The 21212-nt window shown below is 36.0% G+C and overlaps 2 protein-coding genes across 6 annotated transcripts; both read left to right on the top strand.

The window, feature by feature from the left end:
- The first annotated feature begins 253 nt into the window (after positions 1 to 253).
- On the top strand, positions 254 to 19165 carry Cmc4 (C-X9-C motif containing 4). Of its 3 annotated transcripts, none has more exons than XM_077106426.1 (3): positions 254 to 336; positions 6976 to 7043; positions 18016 to 19165. In XM_077106426.1, the coding sequence occupies exons 2-3, from the start codon at positions 6986 to 6988 to the stop codon at positions 18156 to 18158; spliced, it is 201 nt and encodes a 66-aa protein (XP_076962541.1). In that variant the 5' UTR covers positions 254 to 336; positions 6976 to 6985; the 3' UTR covers positions 18159 to 19165. The 3 variants fall into 3 exon arrangements, with proteins under 3 accessions (XP_076962541.1, XP_076962539.1, XP_076962540.1); XM_077106424.1 differs by lacking the exon at positions 254 to 336 and adding an exon at positions 510 to 591 and having other exon boundaries at positions 18016 to 18756; XM_077106425.1 differs by lacking the exon at positions 254 to 336 and adding an exon at positions 5869 to 5951.
- Positions 257 to 5574, top strand: Mtcp1 (mature T cell proliferation 1). Of its 3 annotated transcripts, none has more exons than XM_077106423.1 (5): positions 257 to 336; positions 4817 to 4968; positions 5095 to 5265; positions 5347 to 5398; positions 5485 to 5574. In XM_077106423.1, exons 2-4 carry the CDS (start codon positions 4864 to 4866, stop codon positions 5392 to 5394), a joined length of 324 nt encoding a protein of 107 aa, XP_076962538.1. In that variant the 5' UTR covers positions 257 to 336; positions 4817 to 4863; the 3' UTR covers positions 5395 to 5398; positions 5485 to 5574. The 3 variants fall into 3 exon arrangements, with proteins under 3 accessions (XP_076962538.1, XP_076962536.1, XP_076962537.1); XM_077106421.1 differs by lacking the exon at positions 257 to 336 and adding an exon at positions 504 to 591; XM_077106422.1 differs by lacking the exon at positions 257 to 336 and having other exon boundaries at positions 605 to 4968.
- Positions 19166 to 21212: the final 2047 nt, after the last annotated feature.

Genomic DNA, 21212 nt, shown 5'->3' with positions numbered 1-21212 from the left:
CGGGGCCTGCCCAGCAGCACCTGGGAAACGCCCGCGCCGGTTGGGGCAGGCGTGGCCATTGGGGCTAAGGGCGGTGGCTGGCGGAGGTCGCGGTATCCGGCCCGCGGCGGGGGCGGCAGGGAGGCGGCGCTCTCCTTCCTCAGGCGGAGTGGTCTGTGAGCGGCGCCCGGGCGCCTGGGCAGGCGCTTCTTGAGCGCCGGCGCCCATTTTGCCCGCCCGCTGAGGAGCGCGGTGCGCGGCCTACACGCTTTGGGGACAGCCCCTTGAGGCGACATCTCCGCGAACGCCGGCCTCTTGAGCCAGAGGGACGCTCTTTTGAAAGTCGGTCCTAAAACAGTTAAGGTTTTGTTTTATTTTGTTTTATTTCTAAGTCACAGCCCATGAATCTCGTACAACTCTCCCTGGACCACTTCCGGTTGCCGGCCAGCGCCTTGCAACTTCAGTTTTAGTGACCTCGGTTGGGGTTGCCCCTCGGCTTTTCCCGGGCTCACGTCACGATCTTGGTTCGAGTGGCCCGGGGTGGGAGACCTGGAAGTTTTAGCCTAGCTGTTCTCGTGGCGGAGAAATTAGCCCAAGAAACGTTATATTCATGTGAGTAACCTTTTGCAGAAACAGTGCTATACTGTATCTGAAAAAGTATCACTCTTGAGCTTGGCTGCTGCTACTTTTTACAAAGGCTTTTAGGTATCTATTTGTTTGATACGGGAAAGAGGAATTAGGGGACTTCAGGTTTTATTCACGTTCGGATATATCACATCAGATATCCAGAAAACAAGTTTCCTCAGATCTTGTCTCAATGGTACCAGACATTGTAAAATTACATTATGAAAGTAATTTTATTTTGCGGTATGTCATCGTGCCAGGGTTAAAAGTACAGATCTTCCAAGTCACAAGTTTATACGAGGATTTTAGGAACAATTCTATATAAAAGAAAATTACATGCCATGTTGCCTCCACAGTCCATCCGTGTTTATGTTTCTGATTTGATTTTCTATTTCCTGTGTATTTCTGTACACAGGCAGATATGGCAGTACTGGAAAGGGAACATTCCCAAGGCTACTTGAAGAGGTGTTGATGCTATGCTCTTTTCTCCCAAGTCAGTTCCAACCCAAGTCTCCCAACAAATAGGGCTCCAAATCGGTGAACTAGCTGTAATGTACATGCCAGCAACCTCCATTTTTACCTAATGCTTAAAGATCACATGGCACAGCTTTCCGTGATAAATTTTGATAATAATGAAGGTTGGAAAATTTTCCAACTGCACGATTACATTGGAACTATCAACATTTTCTCTTAAGTTTTCATTTTATGTTATATATTATTTTCAGTTACTGTGTATGGCTAGTGCACCCTGTCCTGATGGGACAGCAACAGCTATTCTTCTCGTTATTGTTTGTTCAAATGGGATATTTTGAATTTATAAAGTTTATTTAGGCATCTTCAAAGAGAAAAACATGTCTTTTGTTGTGGGTGTCAATCTCATAACAGAATGACATTAACTAACTTTTATAATTCTTATGCCTACCTTTTACATCTCCAAACTTTTAATGGAGTGCAAAAAAATATTAACATTTATAGCAAATTTATTATGTGCTAGACATAATTTTCATCCTACACCTCAGGAAATTGAGATGGAGAGAAGTTAACTTGTCCACGGTCACAAAGTTTATGACTTACAGAATCACAGATCATACACAGGTCAGGCTGATTTGAGGGTTTGTTGATAATTTCACCCAATGTTATTGGATGAGTTTATTAAAAGACTTCAAATAAAATATGCATATTCAACTGATTAATGTTTAAAAACTGTTCAAACATCTGAAAATTTAAACAAATTATATTTTTTATAAAAGGCACAAAACAGTTATTCTATAAAGGAAAAAAAGTGATGGTTTTACTTAGATCACTACCTAAGGAAGCTCTTCTAGATTATATATTATCCATTTAGAATCTAATTTACAAAATGCCTAAAAATAATCTGTCTAGGCCAATATGGTCTCTGGTGTCAATGTAACCTCCTTGGGGAAAATCTGTTTTAGTGGATAACATAGCTATAAATATATCTAAACATTTTTAAATACTTTTTTATTTGCAGATGGTTATATTGCTTGAATTGAATTGCAAAGGTTTATATTCTCTGTATTGTTTTGTACCTTGTACCTAAGTTTATCTTGAAGTTTTAACCATTTTAGTTCAAGGAGTCCTAAATTTTGTGAACAAGGATCTATGCAAAAACCCCAAAATCACTAGTCAAATAAATTTGGGAAACATTAAACAGCATAGTTTTTTTTTTTTTTTTTTTTTTTTTTTACTGCATAACTTGCTGGAGCTTTTGCTGTGGTAGTATCACTCTCCAATATTCCCAAAATTATTTGACTAAGGAAAATGTTGAGAACAAGTGTTCCAAGAATCATGTTTAAGGAAATGGTGCTCCATTCATACAGCTTGTCATTTTTATAGGCTTTGCTCAACCTTTGCATTTCTCTGCTGAGAATGTTGTTCATTCCTGGTTATGGTGGCTTCTCTGTCCCTTGATCACTGCTGTTGTCTTTCTCTGAGTCACCATGCTTTCTGATTGGTAGCAAGCCCAAGTTCAGGGTAATGTTCTGAGGTTTGTTTCCAGGCTTATCTTGCCCAGTGCCCAGCATGTTAACCTCTGGGTCAAGGCAACACAGCACATTGCCTTTCTTCTGAGAATATTTTGTAGTAACTCATAAGAGTAGTGATTTGTAGTGATTCATAGTAACTCGAAACATCATCTCCAATTTGTTTACCCTCTCTGCCACTGTAATTATTTTACTTTAATGTACTATATCCAATATAAATTTGTTTTCATTCAAAGAAATTTAAACATTAATGTGTTGATATGGTCCTGAAACCCTTAACACTTGGCTTCTAGTTTAAAAAATATTGGCAACAATTATGTGTGTGTTTTTTTTTTTTTTTTTTTGGTGCTCAAAATCAAGGTTTAACTTTTTATTTTGATAATAGCATATACTGGATATTGTTTGTGACTTTTCTTTCCAAAGCTCTGGGGAAGAGAAGCAGAATGATTGTTATCTGCTATATGGAAAAAATGGCTTTAAAATATAGAGACTTATGTATTTTAGACAAGTCGGAAGGAAGATGAAAAGTATGAAGTTTGAAATGAACATGGTATTTGGGGGAAAGTTTATTTTGAATACAGTGGTAGTAGTGGTGCTTGCTGGAATAGGTGACAGATAGGATATAAGAATTGAAGAAGAAGAACAAGGAAGAAGGAAGAAGAAATCCAAGATAATTCGTAAGTTTTGAGTGTACAGGATCAGGAGAGCTATTGTCAGGATTTGGTTAAGGTGAAAGAGTTTCATCTTTAATGAGTTTGAAATGAGGAAGCACATTCATGTGAAAACAGCAGCATATGCCAGGCTCAGAATCTGATCTACTGAGGGTATGGCGGGTGAAACAACTGTGATGCTCTCAAATTATTCATAAAAGTCAAACCATTCCTTACCTGTATAAAAGTATTTTTCTATTTTCCTTTTTAGGAAAGGAAAACTTAACATTATTAAGGAAAAAATCAGACTCAAATTGTTATCCTTGTAAAAGAGGGCTTGGTTTAGTTTGATTCATTCTTATTTCTGACTTTTTCCTGTTCTGCATCATATGAGTTCTGACATCTGGTCTGCTTTAGACAATCTCACTCTGAAGCCTCTAACAACCTCCCAAGCTATGCTACATTTTCTTTCCCACCTAATGGCCACCTAATGTGAATAGGAGGTCTTTGTTTAGTGGAACAGATTCCCCATTGCCCTACCTTCTCTGAAAAAGGTAGACCTTTACCTTTGAAACTATGCCACAATGCTGAGTTAGGACAAAAAGATTCATTCGTGCAAAATGCATCTCAAATTATTGTAAGTTCCTAAAATGAGATTCCAGCCTGGGCAGAGGATTGTTATGGAAAGAGCTTGTCTTGCCACCCAAATATTTTGGGAATTGTGCTTCCTTTAGATCTCTCAAAGGGTAGAGGGGCTTTTCTGGCTTGGGAGATAAAAATTTAAACCTGTGCCTCAATGGGAAAAAAAATGGACTCTTGTAACATCTTGCAGCATTATTAAATGAAACAAAGATCTAGATGGATAACTATGATTTGTTCTCACTCAGCTCTACATCACCATGATCCCTAAAGTCTCTTGCAGCTCAGAAACTCCATGAAGCTACCCTAAATATTTTTTCAAACATGGAAATCATCTTCTAGAAATGCCCAGCTGCTATAAGTAACCTTTTCTAGTGATCTGATAAATAGGTCCTTTGTCCTTAAATTTTAAATTCCAGTTTAGAAATCCATGCATGTGGTTCAGAATCTTACATTTATTAAAATGGAAACTGCTTGGAAGTGGCTTTTACCTAAGGAATATGGCATGCATATGTCCATGTTACTGACTTCCTGCCAAAATACTGCATCCTTAGGCACTCTCCTGTGCATTCTCTATTGCTTACATTTTGTCAGACATTTCTTTGTGAATGCAAAGAATATGAGACCAGTACCTAGCCTCCTGTACTACTTATCCTAGGTTTCCACAAAACTCACTTCAAATCCTTGAGTGCTTTGCAGTCAACAGTTAGCATTACCTGAGGTTTTGCCTGAATGTTTCCTCAGTGTCACTTTTAGTCTTGCAGAAAGTTTCAGATGTCCTTGGTTCTATTTAGGCGGTGCAAATAGACATCTATGGGGTTTGGTTCTGATTGATGGTTCCTAGTCACAGGGCACCTTACTCACTGGTGAGTTATTCAAACCCCAAAAGTCACACCTGTGTCCTGTGCACGGGTGCTACAGGCTTAGGTGGAGAAAAGCAGGGCTAGAATTGGAACCCAAAGCCCAGAATGGCAGGAGAGGATGTGGGGGCTCCACCCGATCACCTCTGGGTTCACCAAGAGGGTATCTACCGCGACGAATACCAGCGCACATGGGTGGCCGTTGTGGAAGAGGTAACTTTTCATTTTGCTTATTTCTTTGATTTTGCTTTCAAGTAACTTGGTTTCTAACCAGTCTCAATATTCTGAAATATTTGTGTGTGTGTGTGTGTTTTTTTTTTAATCATTCTCTTCCATTAGGAGACAAGTTTCCTAAGGGCACGAGTCCAGCAAATTCAGGTTCCCTTAGGTAATGCAGCTAGGCCAAGTCATCTTCTAACCTCCCAGCTACCTCTCATGTGGCAACTCTACCCGGAGGAGCGCTACATGGATAACAACTCTCGCTTGTGGCAGATACAGCATCATTTAATGGTACACATATTGCTTAGTCATTTCCCATTGTATTAGAACTCTCATAACAGAGTACTCTATAAACTTTTCTTTTCCTGACAGGTCAGGGGAGTACAGGAGCTGTTGCTTAAGCTTTTGCCTGATGATTAACCTGGTATGTATTTCTATTTCTCCCCCTTCCTCCCCTTCTTTGTTTTCACTCTATTCCGTTGTGGTGATTTTAATGATTTTTTTTTCCAGGTGCTGGGATTCTAGGAAGATATGCTCCTCTGTTCTGTTCAGTATATGGCAATCACTTCATCTACCACTGCAGTGCACCCACCCTTGGGCCCAGGGGGGAGGGCATGGGTTGAAAAACTCATCAAGAACACAGAAGTTTAGGAAGGGTTATGAAGAATACTGCAAGTGACACTGCAGAGAGAGGGTTATGCAGGCACAAAGTGAGTCAACAAAAGCATTTAGTAAGGATACATAACTTGAAATTGACTCCTTTGGAAATTGCCATAGAACCTTTAATGGACATCATCGGCTGGAACTGGGATCTGATGAATCCCACAAAAATCAGCACATGCTACAGAACAGATGCCCTGATCACCAAGGACTTGGTACTGATTTAGAGAGAAGAGAGCAGCTCCTAGCAGCATCAACATCTATTTGTCGCTTATTTGCCCTGCAGCACATTCACCTGCCTTTCCTTCTCCCATCCTGTAAATATCCTAGGTTTTGCTCTGGTGTTTCCCATCCCAGTACTGACCTAATTTGTATCTATTGAGAACTTAGGGGATTCTGAAAAAAAAAAAATTATTTGCATTGATGAAATTAGCTACAAAGGCTTCTAGGCCTTTTTTTTCCTGAAATTGTGTCTTCCAATTATTAGAAGTTGCACATCAAAATTGTAGGCACTAAAATTCCTTCTTTGGTTACATATTTTAAATAAGCTGGTTTCCATAAGAGCTCCACAAACTCATTTTAGCTGCTTAATCAATAAGCACCTTTCTCAGGACATAGTAGACAAACATTGCTGATTTCTAGGAAAGAACTTACCATCTATAAAGAATTTCCTGAGTCAAAGTAGTTATAACAGTTTATATACATTAAAATATGTTTTTTTAAAGCATTGGGTTGGGTGCAGTGGCATGCACCTATAATCATAGTTCCTGGGCAGGTTGAATTCAGGAGTTCCAGACCAACCTCAGCAATATAGCAAGACCCTGTCTCAAAAAAAAAAAAAAAAAAAAAAAAGAGTCTTGGTAATAATAATTACCATGTTTTGAATCTTTACTTACTGCCTTCTAGACACTATTCTATACACTTTATATCTTTATAACATTTAGTTCTTCCATCAATCCTTTGAGGTAGGTATGATCTCATTTTACACATGAGTAGTGAGGAAAAAGGCTGAGGAAATTTAATCATTTATTAAGGGTTTCCTCTATGAATGATACAAATGGGCAGCTGTCTAAGCCCATTGACCAGCAGCATCGGTTCCTCTGGCCCAACATTGGTTTACAATATGCAGGACAAGTACATTGAATTTAAGGATTTTTTTCCCATGTAAAGCTATTTTTTTCTTCTAACCTTAAAGAACTGGATATTATAAAAATACAGTTGGTTCATCCTACATGGGAAGAGTATTTATAGTGTAATTTTTAATTGTCTGAAGAAAATTCCATGTAAGGAGCTTTATTTATGAGTAAAAAAGCAAAATAAAAATAATTTTTCTTGTTTTAGTTTTCTGGATATGCCGCAAAAGGATCCGTGCCAGAAACAAGCCTGTGAAATACAGAAATGTTTACAAGGTAGTATGTAAAATGCTTTTAAGATATTTTTGACTTTATCTGTAAACTGTAAAAGACCAATTATTCTTTTATACAAAAAATAAAAAGCTCTAAGTTAGGGGAGCTCAATCCTGATTGTACATTAGAATCATCTGGAGAGCTTTGACAACTTGCCTAGAACAATTAAATCAGAATTCCTGGAGCTAGGGTCTGAACATGAATCATTCTGGAGAGTTAAGCAGATTTTTTGTTGTTGTTGTTGTTTTACGGATTAAACCCAGAGGTGCTTAACTATTGAGGCACATCCCCAGCCCTTTGTATTTTTTATTTTGAGATAGGGTCTTGCTGAATTGCTGAGAGCCTTGAAAGTTGCTGATGCTGACTTGAACCTGTGATGCTCTTGCCTCAGCCTCCTGAGCCACTGAGATAACAGGTATGCACCACCATGTTCTGCATGAGATGATTTTAATGCACAGCCAGAGTTGAGAATTCCTGAGCTGAGCAAAGTTCTTTTTATTTTGTTTTTTCCACATAAATTTTGAGGGAATTTTAAACACATGGCAACAAGAATACATACAGATGGCTGGGCACAGTGGTGCATATCTCCAATCCTATTGATCAGGAGGCTGAGGAAGGAGGATGGAGAGTTCAAGGCCAGCGTCAGCAACTTAGCAAGACTCTGTCTCAAAAAACAGAAAAAAGAGATAGGGATGTAGCTCAGTGGTAGAGCACCCTTGGGTTCAGTCCCCAGCACTGAAAAAAAAAAAGCCAAATAGATAATTAAAATGAAAAATTTAGGCTAAAAGAAAAACAGTGAATTTGAGTAAAACTTAGACAAAAAATGGCTGTGAATAAAAAATTCCTGGGAAGTAGTTCCCTACAATTAACACATGTCTATTATTCTAAAGAGCCAGTTTTTGCTTTTTTAAAATATTTATTTTTTAGTTTTAGGTGGACACAATATCTTTATTTTACATTTATGTGGTGCTGAGGATTGAACCTAGTGCCTCGTGCATGCTAGGCAAGCGCTCTACCACTGAGCCACAACCCTAGTCCCTCCCAAGAACCAGTTTTTTCTTATCAAAATCTTACATATAGAGGCTGGGGCTGTAGCTCAGTAGTAGAACACTTGCTTAGCTTGCGTGAAGCACTGGGTTCAATCTTCAGCACCATATAAAAATAAATAAATTAAATTAATGTACTGTGCCCATCTATAACTAAAAATAAATTTCAAAAAAATATTTTAAAAAATCTTGCATACATAATATTTGCCAGATTTTATCAAATGTTGCTTTTCAAATAATACTGGATAATATGAGTAAATTTTACAACATATCTTTATATATACACAAACATACATATATATATTTACATTGCTGCTTTGTTTATAATAGTGATGAACAGAATCATATCATGCAATGATTACACAATTAAAGGTTATAAACCAATTTTTGAACCCCTAAAAACCCCCAATAAACAAAAAGTGTGATGATATGTAGTGGTGACGATTACATGCTTAAATGTGGTAGGTTTTGGTCTAGATCTCATTCTTGTACCAAACTGTTCCTAGAGGGGCGGTGATTCTAGTGTTCTGTTTCTAATTTAAAATAAGATCTAGTATAGTATTTTACATTTGATAAATTACATACAAAGTATTTTTATTTTTCTAAAGATAACCATTTAGCTCATTACAACATTTGTTTTCGCTACTAGTTATATAGTATTTCTAATAGGACCTAGAAAGGAGTCTTCCAAACAGTTTTTTTAAAATGTTTATTTTTTAGTTGTAGTTGGACACAGTACCTTTATTTTATTTTTATGTGGTGCTGAGGATTGAACCCAAGGCCTTGCACATGCTACGTGAGTGCTCTACCACTGAGCCACAACCCCACCCCACAAAATTTTTTTAATTTGTTTTAATTAGTTATACAAGCAACATTTATTGTTGCTTGTATTCTTGATAACTGCCATTCTGACAGTGAGATGAAATCTTATTTTTTAGTAGAATGTATTTTGACACATTATATATAAATGGAGTATAATTTCTCATTCTTCTGGTTGTATGTGATGTAAAATCACATGTCCTTATGTACATAGGGCATAATGTAATAATATGTAATATAATGTAATAATGTCAGATTCATTCTACTATCCTTCCTACCCCTAAACACCTCCCCTCTCTTCACTCCCTTCTACCTAATCCAAAGTAATTGTATTCTTTCCTAGCCACTCCCCATTGTGAATTAGCATCCACATATCAGAGAAAACATTCAGCCTTTGGTTTGGGGGGATTGGCTTATTTCGCTTAGCATGATATTCTCTAGTTCTATCCATTTACTGGCAAATGCCACAATTTCATTATTCTTTGAGGCTGAGTAATATTCCATTGTGTGTATATATACCATATTTTCTTTATTCATTCATCTGTTGAAGGAGACCTAGGTTGGTTCCATAGTTTAGTTATTGTGAGTTGAACTGATATAAACATTGATGTGGCTGCATCACTTTAGTATGATGATTTTAAGTCCTTTGGGTATAAACTGAGGAGTGGGATAACTGGGTCAAATGGTGGTTCCATTCCCAGTTTTCTGAGGAAATCTCGATACTTCTTTCCATAGTGGTTGCCCCAATTTGCAGTCCCACCAACAATGTATAAGTGTACCTTTTCCCCCACATCCTTGCCAACATTTATTGTTGCTTGTATTCTTGATAACTGCCATTTTGACAGTGAGATGAAATCTTATTTTTTTAATTGCATGCACGTTTAAGTCATTATCCTTTTTTATACCATTATTTTATTTTTAAGTGGTGCTGAGGATCGAGCCCAGCATCTTGCACATGCTAGGCGAGTGTTCTACCACTGAGCCACAACTGCAGCCCGTGAGATGGAATCTTTGAGTAGTTTTGATTTGCATTTCTCTAACTGCTAGAGATGTTGAACATTTTTTCACATGTTTGTTGATCAATTGTATATCTTCTTCTGTGAAGTGTCTGTTCAGTTCATTGGCCCATTTATTGATTTTTTTTTTTGGTATTAAGTTTTTTGAGTTCTTTATATATCCTGGAGATTTGTGCTGTATCTGAGGTGCATGTGGTAAAGAATTTCTCCCATTCTGTAGGCTCTCTCTTCATATTATTATTTCTTTTGCTGAGAACAATCTTTTTTAGTTTGAATTCATCCCATTTATTGATTCTTGATTTTACTTCTTTTGCTTTAGGAGTCTTATTAAGGAAGTCAGAACTTAGGCTGACATGGTGAGGATTTGGGCCTACTTTTTCTTCTATTTCACACAGGTTCTCTGTTCTAGTGCCTAAATCTTTGATCTACTTTGAGTTGAGTTTCATGCAGGGTAAGAGATCAGGGTTTAATTTCATTTTGTTAGCACCATTTGTTGAAGAGGCCATCTTCTCACCAATAAATGTTTATGGTGCCTTTGTCTAGTATGAGATAACTGTATTTATGTGGGTTTGTTTTTGTGTCTTCTATTCTGTACCATTGGTCTACGTGTTTGTTTTGTGCCAATACCATGCTATTTTTGTTACTATACCTCTGTAGTATAGTTTAATGTCTGATATTGTGATGCCTCCTGCTTCACTCTTCTTGCTAAGGATTGCTTTGGCTATTCTGGGTCTCTTATTTTTCCATATAAGTTTCATGATTATTTTTTTCTAGTTCTATGAAGAATGTCATTGTAGTATAGTTGGCATTTTAATAGGAATTGCATTAAATCTATATAGCACTTTTGGTAGTATGGCCATTTTGACAAGATTAATTCTGCCTATCCAGGAGCATGGGAGATCTTTCCCTCTTCTAAGGTCTTCCTCAATGTTTTTTAGTGTTCTTACTATTTTTTAAAGCATGCTCCTTGATTAATATATCTAAAAATGCAAAAATACTCTTAATTTTTTACTTTCATTAAAAAACATTTTATTAGTACATTATAATCATACATATTAGTGGAATCATTGTGAGATGTTCACTCATGCATATAACATAATTTATTCAACTCTGTTCCCTAACAATTGCCCTTTCTATCCCTTCCTCAATATCCTGGTCCCCTTTTTTCTTTTCTAATGGTCTCCCTTCTGTTTTCATGAGATCCCCCTTTTTTTTTCCTGTTTTCTCTCTAGCTTCTGCATATTATCTACTCTTGACTCTCTGAGTTTGACTTATTCACTTACCACGATGTGTTCCAGTTTCATCCATTTACCAGCAAATGACATAATTTACTCTTCTTTTTAAATTTTTTTATAAATTGTTGACAGACCTTTATTTATTTGTATGTGGTGCTGAGAATCAAACACAGTGCCTCACACAAGCCAGGCAAGTGCACTACTGCTGAGCCCCAGCCCAATTTCACTCTTCTTTATGTCTGACTCAAACTCTATTGTATATGTATACCATATTCTCTTTATCCATACATCTGTTGACAGATACCTAGGCTGCTTGTGAATTGTGCTGCTATAAACATGGGTATATACATATTGATATAATATGCTGAATTTAGTTCTTTCAGAATGGTATGGCTGGGTCATGTAGTGCTTCCATTCCTAGTCTTTTGAAGAACCTCCTACTGATTTCCATAGTGGTTGTACTAATTTACAGTCTCATCAACAGTGAATGAGTATTCCTTTTACCCTGCATCCTTACCAGCATTTATTACTTTTTGTATTTTTTTATATTCTTAATGCTATTTTAATGGAAGTGAGATGAAATCTCAGTGTAGATTGGGTTTGCAGTTTCCTTATTTCTAAAGATGTTGAACATTTTTTCCTATTTGTTGACCATTTGTATTTTTTTTTTTTTTTTGCAAAATGTCTGTTTAATTCATTTGCCCATTCATTGATTGGTTTGTTTTTTGGTGATAATTCTTTCAAGTTCTTTATATATTCTGGATCTAAATCCTGTGTTAGAGAAGAATAGCTGGCAAAGACTTTTTCCCATTCCAAAGACTTTCTCTTCACAGTCTTTTTTTCCCCCAGTTGGCTGCATATTGCTTCATTTATTTAACCAATCAATCTTTTATCAGTAGGTAATTTCCCTTTCTTTCCTTCCATTTTTCTTTCTTTCTTCATCCCCTCCTTCTTTTTGCTTGCTTGCTTCCTTCCTCATTTTTTACATTACAATTATGGAATGGATGACATCATAAGTGTATCTTGTTTGAACATAGGAATTTGTAAATCTAGAACATATTCTTTGTTGTGGAAATACTGAGGCAGAAGTTATGTACCTACATTTATTTATTTATTTATTTTGAAAATGCTGTGAAATTTCTTTGGTTTAAAGTTATATATTTCAGATGACTATATGTTTTTTAATTTATATATGACAGCATAATGCATTATAATTCTTTGCTCTTTCATCACTCTCTTTACGCTCTTGTTTTCCTTGCTGTGCAGAAACTTTGACACCATCCCATTTATTAATTCTTGGTTTTATTTCCTGAGCTTTAGCAGTCCTATTGAGGAAGTCATTGCCTGCACCTATATGATGGAGTGCTTCTCCTATTTTCTAGCAGTTGCAGTGTTTCTGGTCTAATTGCTAGGCCTTTGTTTCATTTTGAGATGATTTTTGTGTAGGGTAAGATACGGAGAAATAGTTTTATTCTTCTACATATGAATAACCAGTTTTCCCAGCTTTATTTGTTAAAAAGGATGCCTTTTCTCCAATGTATGTTTTGAACACCTTTGTCAAGGATCAGGTGACTGTATGAATTTATTTTCTGTCTTCTTTTCTATTCCATTGTTCATTATGTCTATTTTGTTGCCAATATCATGCTGTTTCTTGTTATTGTAGTTCTGTAGTATAATTTGAGATCAGGTAGTGTGGCGCTTAATTGCTTTGCTATTCTGGGTCTTTTATTCTTCCATATGAATTTCAGGACCATTTTTTCTGGTTCTGTGAAAGTGTCATTGGTGTTTTAATGGAGATTGCATTGAATCTACAGATTGCTTTTGGTGATATGGCCATTTTAACAACTTTAATTCTGCCTGTCCAGGAATACGGGAGGTCTTTCCATCTTCCGAGGTCTTCAATATTCTATAGTTTTCATTGTAGAGGTTTTTCACCTCCTTGGTTAGATTTATCCATAGGTTGGTTGGTTGGTTGGTGTTCAGGGTATCATGAAAGAAATTTTTTCCTGATTTCCTTCTCAGCAGTTCATTATTGGTGTATAGTAAAACTATTGGTTTTTAAAGTGGATTTTGTATTCCTCAAATTGTTCCATAAAGTAGAGAAGGGTGGGGACTCCCAAATTAATTCTATGAAGATAGCATCACCATGATACCAAAACCATATAAACACATCAATTAAACTACAGACTGATATTTCTGATGAACATAGATATAAAAATCCTTAATAAAATATTAGCATTTCATATTCAATAACACATTAAGAAGATTGTATACATCATGATCAAGTTGTTGTTTGGTTTGGTTTGATTTGGTTTTGTACCAGGGTCTGAACCCATGGACGTTTAACCACTGAGCCACATCCCCAGCCCTTTTTATATTTAGAGACAGGATCTCACTAAGTTGCTTAGGGCCTTGTTAAGTTGCTGGGGCTGGCTTTTGAATTCATGATCTTCTTGCCTCAGCCTGCCCAGCCACTGGGATTATAGGCATATGCCACCATGCCTGTCTAAATTGGTTTTATTCTAAGGATGTTTCAACATACAAAAATCAATAAATGCTGATGAATATCAGCTGACTAGTGTTTGTCAGCTCCACAAGTCTTCTATTGGAGTATTTTTGGGTTTCATGTATAGAATTATATCTGCAAACAGTGATAATTTGACTTCTTCTCTTCCTACTTTATCTCTTTGATTCCCTTCTCTTGCCTAATTTCTCTGGCTAGTTTAAAAGACTATATTGAATAGAAGTGGTAAGAGTGGATATTCTTGTCTTGTTCTTGATTTTAGAGGAAATGCATTCAGTTTTCACCCATTCCCTATGATGCTGGCTTTGAGTTTGACATATATAGCCTGTTTGATGCGATGGTAAGTTCCTCCTGTCCCTAGTTTTTTGCAGTGCTTTTAACATGAATGTGTGCTAGATTTCATCAAAGGCTTATTTCTGCTCCTGTTATTATGATCATGTGATTTTGGTCTTTAAATCTATTTATGTGATGAATTATATTTATTGATTTGCATATGTTGAAATATCCTTGCATCCCTGGTATAAAAATAATTTGATCATGGTGTACAATCTTCTTAATGTGGTTTTTAATGAAATGCTAACATTTTATTAAGAATTTTTATATCTATGATCATCATGGATATCGGCCTGTGGTTTTCTTTGACGTGTTTATAAGGTTTTGGTATCAGGGTGATGCTGGCTTCATGGAATGAATTTGGGTGTGCCCCCCTTTTCTGATTTCATGGAATACTATCAGGAACACTGGCATTATTTTTTTTCTTTAAAGGTCTGATAGAATTCAGCTATGAATCCATCTGGTCCTGAGCTTTTCTTTGTTAGAAGGCTTTTTTTTTCTTTTTTGGTATTTGGGATTAAACTCAGGAGTTCTTAACCACTGAGTCATAACTGAGCCACATCCCCAGCCCCCCGACCTTTTTTGAGAGAGAGAGAGAGAGAGAATTTTTTAATATTTATTTTTTAGTTCTTGGCAGACACAACATCTTTCTTTGTATGTGGTGCTGAGGATCGAACCCGGGCCGCACGCATGCCAGGCGAGCGTGCTACTGCTTGAGCCACATCCCCAGCCCCCTTTTTATTTTTCATTTTGAAACAGGGTCTCACTAAGTTACTGAGGTTGACTTTGAACTTGGGATTCTCCTGCCTCAGGCTCCCAAACTGCTAGGATTACAATGTGTCACCAAACCTGGCTGTTAGAAGGATTTTAATTGCTAGTTTAATTTCATTACTTATTAGGTCTGTTTGGATTTTCAATCTTTTTGGTTCAGATTTGATACCTTGTATGTGTTTAGAAACATGTCCATTTCTTCTAGATTTTCTGATTTGGGGAATGTAAGTTTTTAAAGTAGTCTCTGAAATTTCAGAGTTTTCTGTGATGACATCTCCTTTTTCATTTCTTAATTTTATTAATTTGTATCTGCTCTATTTTTGGGTAGTTTATATAGGGCTTATCAATCTTGTTTATCTTTTTAAAGAACCAACTCTGTTACATTGATCCCTTGTATTACTTTTTATTCTCTATTAATTTCAGCTCTTAATTATTTCTTTCCTACTACTTATTTGGGAATTGATTTGTTCTTGTTTCACTGGGACCTTTGAGGTACATCATTAGGTTATTTATTTTGAATCTTTATGATTTTGTTAGGGAGGCATTCATAGCTATCAATTTTTCTTTTAGAACCATCTTCATAGTTTTCCAGTTTCTGTTTTATTTTATGTCTATTCTCATTCAATTCTAGGAATTTAAAAATTTCTCCTCAAATGTCACCGGTTTCATCTGTCACTCAAAAGTTTATTGTTAAATATCCATGTGTTTATATAGTTTCTACAGTTTCTTAGTATTGATTTCTAATTTCATTGCATTATCTGATAAGATTCAAGGGAATATATCATTATTTATATTTGCCAAGACTCGCTTTATGACTTAAAATATGGTCTATTTTGGAGAAGGTTCCATGAGCAACTGAGAAGAAAGTGTATTCAGGTATTATTGGATGAAATTTTCTATAGATTTCATTTAGGTTTATAGTATTTTTTTAGGTTTAAATGATCTATTTGTTGGTAAGAGAGATGTGTTGAAATCACCCAGTATTTTCATACTGGGGTCTATCCAAGTCTTTATACCAAAAGTAGTGTCTGCATTATATAATTAGGTGCACCAACATTTGGGGCATAAATATATACTATCATATCTTCCTGTTGGATTATTCCCTTTAGCAGTATGATCTTTTCTCTCCTGGTTAATTTTGACTTGAAAGTTTGCTTTGTTGGATGAGAGTAATTTGTTTTGACTCCATTCACATGGTATATCCATTTTCATCCTTTCACTTTCACAGTGGCTGTCTTTGCCTGCAAGGTGAGTCTTTTGCAAACAATATATAATTGGGTCTTATTTTTTAACCCATTCTGCCAGCCTGTCTCTTAATTGGAGAATTGAGACCATTTTCGTTCAAAGTTATTATAGAGATGCTTAATATTTCTTACCATTTTGATTTTTAATGTTTTGGTTCTAATTCTTATGTGGAGCAAAGTCCTTTGTAAATTGACTCATTTTAAAACTAGTCTTCAGGGCTGAGGATGTGGCTCAAGCGGTAGCGCGCTCGCCTGGAATGCGTGCGGCCCAGGTTCTATCCTCAGCACCACAAACAAACAAAGATGTTGTGTCCGCCGAAAACTAAAGAATAAAAAATATTGAAATTCTCTCTCTCTCTCCCTCTCTCACTCTCTCTTAAAAAAAAAAAAATATAAAAAAAAAAAAAACTACAAGGCAGGGAGAATTTCTCAGTGGTGTTTACTTAGCATGTACAAGGTATTGAGTTTGGTCTCCAGCACTGCAAGACAAAAGAAAAGAGTAAACCAGGCTTCACTGAAGCTGCAACTGACCACTCTCTTATTTAAACCAATTTGGTAGAAGGTGGTTTGAAAATACAGTTGGAATTCAGGCTGCCAGATTCAGCAATTCACTCAGTATGAAAAGTGAATTTCTGTTAAAGCATATTTGATGTTATCTGCCCGTTTAGCTTCAATTCAGCCTCTTAGTATGACCAAATATTAGAGGATTTTATTTTTTATCAGCAAATGATTATTGCCAGAACAAATTAAAAAAGCTATAGAACTACCTGAAAATTGGCTTTTTGGTAATTTTCCCATTATTAAAGTAATAGATGGATGCTCTTGAAATTATAGAAACAAGTAAAGGAGAAATGGTTAAGGATTCCCCAAATACCCACCACCTAAAGAAAACCCTTATTTCATTTATCTTGGTTCATATTATGATGGAAGCACTATTTTATAGTCTTTTAGATTATTCTAAAATATTGGTGCATAATACCATTTTAATTTTTTAATTCTAATTTGCTATATGGAAGCAAAATGCAATTCATTTCATATTACAAAAATAGAGCACAATTTTTCATGTCTCTTATTGTATACAAAGCATAATAATATCATTTTAGTCATACTTTATTCTCTCCAACTTTAATAAAAAAGGAAAAAATGTGGGCTTTTAATTTTTTTGCTTACAATTTCTTCTCCTAAATAAAACCTTATATGATTTGAAGTAGTAACTCAAAAGGACAATAAGACAATAGGAGAACAAGAACCTTGTTAAAAATTTGGTTCCACACTCTTGGTGCAATATGAAACGGTGAAAGCAGAAAAGACTATACACTTGCTAGATGTGAAGGGCTTTACACATGGTAAAAAATTTAATCCTTTCACACAAGATGGATACTACTATGACTGCCCTTTTTGAGCTGGAAAAATAGACACAGAAGTTATGTAACTTGTCCAGGGTCACATAACTAGTAAGTGGTATAGTTAACTTCCATGCAGCTTCTCAGATTACCTGCAGCTGACATAAAATCTTTTACGTCAAGTTCTCCTTACTTAGGGACTCTGCAGATGTGTTCTGTGAAGAACCAAGCAGATATTTTAGGCTATGGAGGCCATAAGGTCTTTATTGTATATCCTCTATGTGTATTTATAACCTTTAAAAATCATGCTTACATATGTGGGTCCTGTACATTTTTCTAATTTATCAAATTTCCAAGAGATCAGTGACTACTAATACGAATAATAACCACTGCCTTAGAAGAAAGATAAACTATTAACTCAATAGTAAAAGGAAATGATGTACTAAAAGTTTTCAAGTACTTTGTACATCATATTTTTTTCCCTAATTGACCTATTGACAGGTATCTAAATCAGAAAGAATTTCATTGACTTAGATATATCTTTTTTCTTCCAGTTCCATAGTTAAGAGAGATAGTAAGTGCTGATCTTTGTACCTTCTCAGCCATGTGAGATCATGACTGGGGTCTCCCTGTCTATTTTGCAGCCAACAACTACATCGAATCAAAGTGTCAGGCTGTTATCGAAGAACTGCGTAAGTGTTGTGGTCGATATCCCAAGGGAAGATCTCTCGTCTGTTCAGGATTTGAAAAAGAAGAAAACCAGACACTGAAGTCTCCAGCAAAGTAAAGTTCTGCTGAAGAATTAATTAAATGCTGCTCCATGTTTCTACCAAGCACATTTTATTTATCCTCCTTTCTTTAGGCCAGGTAGCAGCAAATAGCAAAAGAAAAATCAACTGTAAGAGCTAGTGGAATATGCCATCTCTGCAGAACAGACGATTTTATTAAGACGTGTAGAATGTCATAAAATTGAGCTGCTAAAATAAACCTGTTTAAGTGAAAAACTTTGGCTTGGTACTGAGTGTATTTTAAGGCTCTTCAATACAGGTTACTAATGAATTCTCTTTAGCACTTGAATTCATACCACCAGTCATATGAGACATGAGGCGAAGACTCATGCCTCCAGGGTAACAAGCATAGATTACATGCTGAATTAACTCAAAACTTCCTTTAACCTAACTCCATACCTGTTGTACTTCCAATAATACAAAATGTCCTTCTAGGTGCCAGTAGGAATATTTCTTTCTGCTTTTACATCCCCACCACAGTGCCTAGTCAGAAGGTGCTTAATATTTTTTCACTCAGTGGTATGAAAGGCATAGAAATGATTTTTGTTAATGTTTAGTGATCCCTAATTTATTGTGAATGAAGAAAAAAATTCCATTGGAAGTCAGGCAAGCAGGAACAAAATAAAAAATCTTAGGTCATATACCTATTTTTTATATCCTTATAGTCAAAACCTGCTCTAATAAATCCAGATACTAATAAAAATCTACTGAATGAAGCCTGTTGGCAATTGACAGCTACCTTATGGCCATCCACTTGGCTCAAATAGATACTAGAACTGCCATTGCCCCTCCTTCCAAAAAGAAAAAGATGACTTTATGAGCAAATTCTGATAGGTCCTTGATGACTAAATGCCATTATTATTTTAGGCCAACTTTCTTTTTTTTAACCTTTATTATTTTATTTATTTTTATGTGGTGCTGAGGATTGAACCCAGTGACTCACATGTCCTAAGCAAGCCCTTTACCACTGAACTACAACCTTAGCCCCTAGGCAAACTGTTTCTTTAAAGCAGTGTTTCTAGGAATAGTAATGGAAAAAAAAATCTTTGGATATTTGCGGAATACGAGGTTAAACACAGGTAAACAGGTTTCTTTCCTGTTGGACTTTAGAGTTTTTCCTATGTTAATGTGAATTATGATTCTTTGGAAAGGACTATTGTATTGCCATTGTGAATCCAGTTTGCAGACAAGAGAAATGTTGCTTTAGAGATGTCTGGTCCACACACCAGGGAAACAGTGCTAAATTTCCATGAAATAATTTAAATAAACTCTCATGTTAATAGTAAAACAATTTAATAAAGCATTTTACAACTATAATGTTTACATCATCTATGGATCTAAATTACATTTAAAATTATCAATAGATTGTGGTGCTAAGATTTACATTACCATTACAAATCAAATAGATGACTTTTCTGTGTTTTAGTTGTGGCCTTCTTAACAATGTCCCCCTGCTGCCAGGTATTTAGACTTTTGAAAGATTCAAAACAATTTTCCTTCCTTTAAACAGATCTATTGGAAGCCATTGGTTTAATCAATCTCATTCTTCAGCCATTATTATGATGTAGATAAAAATACAATAGCCATTAGAGAAGGTTTAACATTCAAATGCTTTTTATATGATAGGAGTTGATATTAACAGTGAAACTCAGTCTTCAGGGAAGTTGGAAACTATGATCTCCTCTATCTTAGAGATTTCAAAAAAGCACCACAGTACAATTCCCTTCCTTGCATCTACTCAAATTTTGTGAACTGTAATATCATACTTTTGTTCAGTATGTAGCAGGTATCTCAAGTTGTAGGGCACTTAATTTATAATGGTATTGAAGTCCTATTAAGTAGTCACATTAATAGCAGAATTATAATTTTATTAGTACCAGCTACCAACTCTTTTACTTCAGTGGTTCTCAGTCCTGGCTGCTCATTAGAAACATTTGCAACATTTTGAAACCTCAGGCTGCCACAACAGCACCCTAGACCACTAAAGTCAGAATCTCTAGGATGAAAGCCAGGCATCAGTAGATTTTACAATTCTACAGATGATACACCCATGTGCAAAAAAAGGTTGAGAAGCACTGTTCTCAATAATCATGTCATTTCTTAACATTTTAAAATTGGAAAAAGTTTTGGCAAGTCAAAAATGTGAAAAAAGTGCAACACTGTTTTCTTTAGAAAAATAGTAAATTCATGATCCCTTCAGAATAAAGGCATCACAGATATAAGCCACACTGTAAGATTTCTGGGAAATCAGGTCAACTAAATTAGGTTTCCATCCTGTTTTCCAAGAGTTCACACTAATACTATGTAAGTGACTAGTGGGCAGAGAACCCTTTTTAGTTCTGGACCTAATTTCCAAGAAATCATACTGGACATGCATGACAGGGGAGCAGTCTGATTTTCCTACAGGACTGCGTGTAGGAGTTTCCCTCATGGAAGAAACAGATCATCCAAAACACTGATACTCAAAAATTCTAAATCCATCTCTATACTATTTTTCAAGCAGAGACTTATGGTATTTTCCCAAACTGTAAAAAAAGTACAAGATGCAAATAAAAACTCAACCATTTTTTATGCCTATCTTTCTGGCAAACATTGATCAAAAGAATGAACAAAAAAGCACATTAATAGTTAACCACACAGGAACTCTGCCTTTCAAAACCACAAGCACCAGCCCCAAGGGAGTGTTAGCTAGAATTATGTTAAACTTCTCCATCTTAAATATGTCTGGTCTTCTTCCAGAATCCACAAGATAGTAGCTGTTCAGATCCAGAAGCTGAGTGGTGGGAGGTCCAAGCAAACAATGGCCATTTGGATGAAGGATAGTCTTGTTACCATATTATCAGAATGCCAGTAACACTTGTGACAGTGGGGTTGCTCAAGCAGGTTTCCTTTGAGCTCAAGGTCAGCAAAGAGAATCAGAGCTTGGGGAGACTAGAAGCTTAAGAGTCAAACCTTTTGAACCCAAGCAGGCAGCTGCCAGAAAGTGCCCCTGACCGCTAACCTCACTCCTCTGACTCTGGGGACAACTTCAGCAAAGAGACAAATGTTATAGC

Source organism: Callospermophilus lateralis, chromosome X (genome assembly GCF_048772815.1).
Source record: "Callospermophilus lateralis isolate mCalLat2 chromosome X, mCalLat2.hap1, whole genome shotgun sequence".
Taxonomy (NCBI): domain Eukaryota; kingdom Metazoa; phylum Chordata; class Mammalia; order Rodentia; family Sciuridae; genus Callospermophilus; species Callospermophilus lateralis.
Note: the sequence above shows the minus strand (reverse complement) of the source record. Positions and strands in the feature narration are given on the sequence as shown.

Excerpts from the sequence above, each read along its gene's own strand:
- Mtcp1 (XM_077106423.1), top strand. The coding sequence starts at position 4,864 with ATGGCAGGAGAGGATGTGGGGGCTCCACCCGATCACCTCTGGGTTCAC. Across the intron at positions 4,969-5,094 it reads GGGTGGCCGTTGTGGAAGAG|GAGACAAGTTTCCTAAGGGC; the intron begins GTAACTTTTCAT and ends CTCTTCCATTAG. Across the intron at positions 5,266-5,346 it reads AGATACAGCATCATTTAATG|GTCAGGGGAGTACAGGAGCT; the intron begins GTACACATATTG and ends TTTTCCTGACAG.
- Cmc4 (XM_077106426.1), top strand. The coding sequence starts at position 6,986 with ATGCCGCAAAAGGATCCGTGCCAGAAACAAGCCTGTGAAATACAGAAA. Across the intron at positions 7,044-18,015 it reads AATACAGAAATGTTTACAAG|CCAACAACTACATCGAATCA; the intron begins GTAGTATGTAAA and ends TCTATTTTGCAG.